Below are 3,416 nucleotides of genomic sequence, written 5' to 3'. Positions count from 1 at the left end.
AAAAAACAAAACAAAACAAACTCTAGGGATTTTTGACTTGACCGTTTATTCCATTCAAGGTGAAAATTCTAACTTTGTTTTTCGTTCTTACTGATTATATACTTATATTTGTTTATAACCTTTGAATTAAGGAGAACAACAATCCTGGAAGCTTTACACCTTCTCTACCTTCACGTTGAAGTGTACATGTAAGTACATAACTTTTCCAATCGAAATAGCTTCTTATGCTTTAGCACACACAATCATAAGCAACGAATCATGTATGGTATTTGAAAACGTGACTTTGATATTCTACATAAGGAAAAAAATCAGTGACTATGACATATCAAGCCAAACAACGACAATTATTTACCTATTTTTCCTATTTATTTAAATTATCTGGCACTAAGCACGCCTATAATAGACCACAGACATATTTTATTGAAATTAAAAGCTCTTTATTCTTCAAAATTGTTAGAGCATGGGAATCTTCTAGCAGCTTCTTAACTGGAGTTGGAAGTCTGCTATATATATAGATATATATATAAAGCTACGTAAATAACAATGGCCAACCTTATGTCCTAACCAATCTTCGTGTGCGGGATCTGTCGGTAGTTGCTCACCATCTGCATTAAGGTCAGTGATGACATCCTAAAACAAGCAAAACACAAATAAATACTTAGGTGAAAGTTCAAAACATAGTTTACTGAGTTTGAGTATACCAGGAGCGGCTGAGTATACAGAGTGCTGAGCGCAAATATGCGACCAGCAAAGGCTAAACACACATGGAAGAGAGAATGACAAAAAAATAAATAAATAAAAAATGTCTGAAGTGTGTGTAAAGTAAGTAAGCCGTTCAGTAGTTAATGAATAATCGAATATGTAATATTCTAGCTATAGCAAGGCTTTAATCACCGTTATAATATAATGTAAATCCCCCCCCCCTCAGTTATTTGTTATTGAAATCATATATTTGAATCAACCATGTGATCTGAAATGCAAATGACTGGTTATTCAGCCAGTACAATACATAGTGGTCTGATACAGTCTTGGCTCAGTTGTCAGTCTGAATCACAGAGTTCAAAGTTCTTGAGATTGTTCGGGAACCATGGATAGACCTTCGAGATGTTGGGACGTTTTACACTTGTTGAAAGTCATCAACAAATGAAATGCGGTGATCACAGCAGCTTGTTGCGAATTAGCTACAACTATCTTAAAATGTAATTTGCAGAATGTCGAACTACTTCTGAAACAATGGTCGTTCAGACCCGAACAGAAAATGACATTGTCCACGACAAAACAGACGACAATTATCTGTTGATTCCAGTTTGTCTCAGTTGTGAGGTACAGGTTCCGACCTTGAACCAAATAATCGCAGCCGCATCTGGATGTTACATGGGCGTACAGATGATTAAAAATACACTACACAAGGCTAGCCTGTTTACCAGACGCTCAATGATAGGCTATCCAGTTTACCGCAAAACATAAAATAGTTCATCTGTAATGGGCAAAGAAGGAGATATCTAGTGAGCAAACAACATTTAGAGCAATATTCTTTTTAGAAGATGAATTGTGCTTCACTCCGCAGCTAGATAACATATTCATACACATGGACTGAATTTGGCAATATTTTACAGAAATATCACGCACATGGTTGTGGCAGAATTATGGTTTGAAAAAAATGCTGGATAGTAACATAGAAATTTATCAACACTGACTTGAAGCATAAAACATCGGAGCCAAGCTGCTCTTTCTATTTGTGGTGACTGTACTCCATAATGAATTGAAATGATATGATCTTTAAAGATATAAAACAACATATACCAAATGTTCACTTATAACTGTAGGCTTAATGACTTATCATTGCAATTTCAGATCGCATGACTAGTCATTAGATGCCAAATTTAAATGAAAATTAACCGAGAAGTATAATTGACATTATTTTATGCCAGTGTTTTTGCCTTATCGTATCTTCAAGCCCCTCAGTAGCACAGCGGTATGTTCGCGGACTTACAATGTTAGAAACCGGGTTTCGATACCCGTGGTGGACAGAGCACAGATAGCCCATTGTGTAGCTTTGTGCTTAACTTCAAAAACAAACAAAAAACGTATCTGCACTATTAAAAAGTCAGATTACCCTTTAGTTTTTCGGGCAGTGCATATTAAAGTCACGATTTGTACCAGCGAAAGTAACCATACAAAATAGTAACTTGTCAGCGTAGGATATCAAACTGCAAGAAATATATTTTCGTGGATGGTAGACAAAAAGAAGGAAAATTGATCGCTTTGGAAATATAATTATGATATATTCAATATTAATTAACTTTCATATTTTTATATATTTGTTAAAGCTAAAAGAGTTTTCTTGACGAGATATTTTATACGGCTTTAAAGACTATGAATATAGAACTGGTGAAAGCTTGAAATGTGATGTTTAGAAATTCTCTGAATGCTGGGGAAATGCCAAATGATAGCCAGTGTTATATAAAGATATGGAAATAAAGGTCTGATTTTTCTAGATAAAGGTAAGCTATGGATATCATTTAGCTCGAATTTCACGACACTTGTGAAAGATTATTTACAAGAGGTTAAATAGGAAATGAGGTCCTTACAAGTGAAAGTATCAGACTTACTTCACGTAATAAAGAGAGGTTGTATGTAAACAGTTCTCACAAAAGGATACTAATGTGCAAAAGACAGTACAGATGTAGGATTCTAGCATGATTACTGGTCTTAAAAGACGTGATCTCAGATTTTAGAATTAAATTTTGTTTTCTTTGGAATGCGGAAGAACTGGAGATTTGACTTATTTGTTCAATACTGTTTCACTACTGTTAGGAATCTGATAAATTAAGAAATAATGACTTGAAGATCATGCTTGATTTTAAGCAGAAACAAATCTCTTTTTTTTTCTGGTCTACTGGATGAATAATTCGAAAATTAAGTATAATTCGACATTATCAATTTTGTATGATTAGCTGGTCGAATGTAAACAACTTTTTCGTGAAGTTTTGTGTGTTAACATATGTAAGTGATAGTTAAGTACACAATGCACCAGATATATACCAGCTAAATATATACTGAAATAACAATTTTCTTGAGATAGCCAAATGTATTCACCTAAACAGCAATGACTATATATGTTAATGAGGACTAACTATAAATAGTAGCTAAGATACTTGTAAGTGCAGCTGAGTACTTAGTGCAATAAGAATACTGTTACGACAGCGGTAGTCACGTGACTCTGGTAATACGCATGATATTCTAGAAGGATCGGGGAACATCACGAATAATCTAGTATGTGCTAGGCGCTCTCTATTCCTGTATATAAGTGCGCCGGATAACGTGAGACAAATTAATCGGAATTGAATTGCAGACAGAGATAGAGACGACAATTGAGTCAACCGCGTGAATCGTTCGTTCGTTGTGAATTATAG

The 3,416-nt window shown here is 34.7% G+C and overlaps 1 protein-coding gene across 3 annotated transcripts in view; it reads right to left on the bottom strand.

Moving 5' to 3' along the window:
* Positions 1–6: 6 nt before the first annotated feature.
* LOC106463225 (sn1-specific diacylglycerol lipase alpha-like) overlaps positions 7–3,416 on the bottom strand; it is a 131,116-nt gene continuing 127,706 nt past the window's right edge. For 2 of the 3 annotated variants that reach the window (XM_022390669.1, XM_022390670.1), the window contains one exon: positions 7–630. In XM_022390669.1, the coding sequence (XP_022246377.1) occupies positions 472–630 (159 nt within the window). In that variant the 3' untranslated portion in view covers positions 7–471. The remainder of the gene's footprint in view (positions 631–3,416) is intronic. The other variant, XR_002611443.1, reaches the window with a different exon arrangement.

The sequence above is a fragment of the Limulus polyphemus genome, unplaced genomic scaffold, assembly GCF_000517525.1.
Source record: "Limulus polyphemus unplaced genomic scaffold, Limulus_polyphemus-2.1.2 Scaffold1352, whole genome shotgun sequence".
Classification (NCBI taxonomy): domain Eukaryota; kingdom Metazoa; phylum Arthropoda; class Merostomata; order Xiphosura; family Limulidae; genus Limulus; species Limulus polyphemus.
This window is presented reverse-complemented; position numbering and strand designations above follow the sequence as displayed.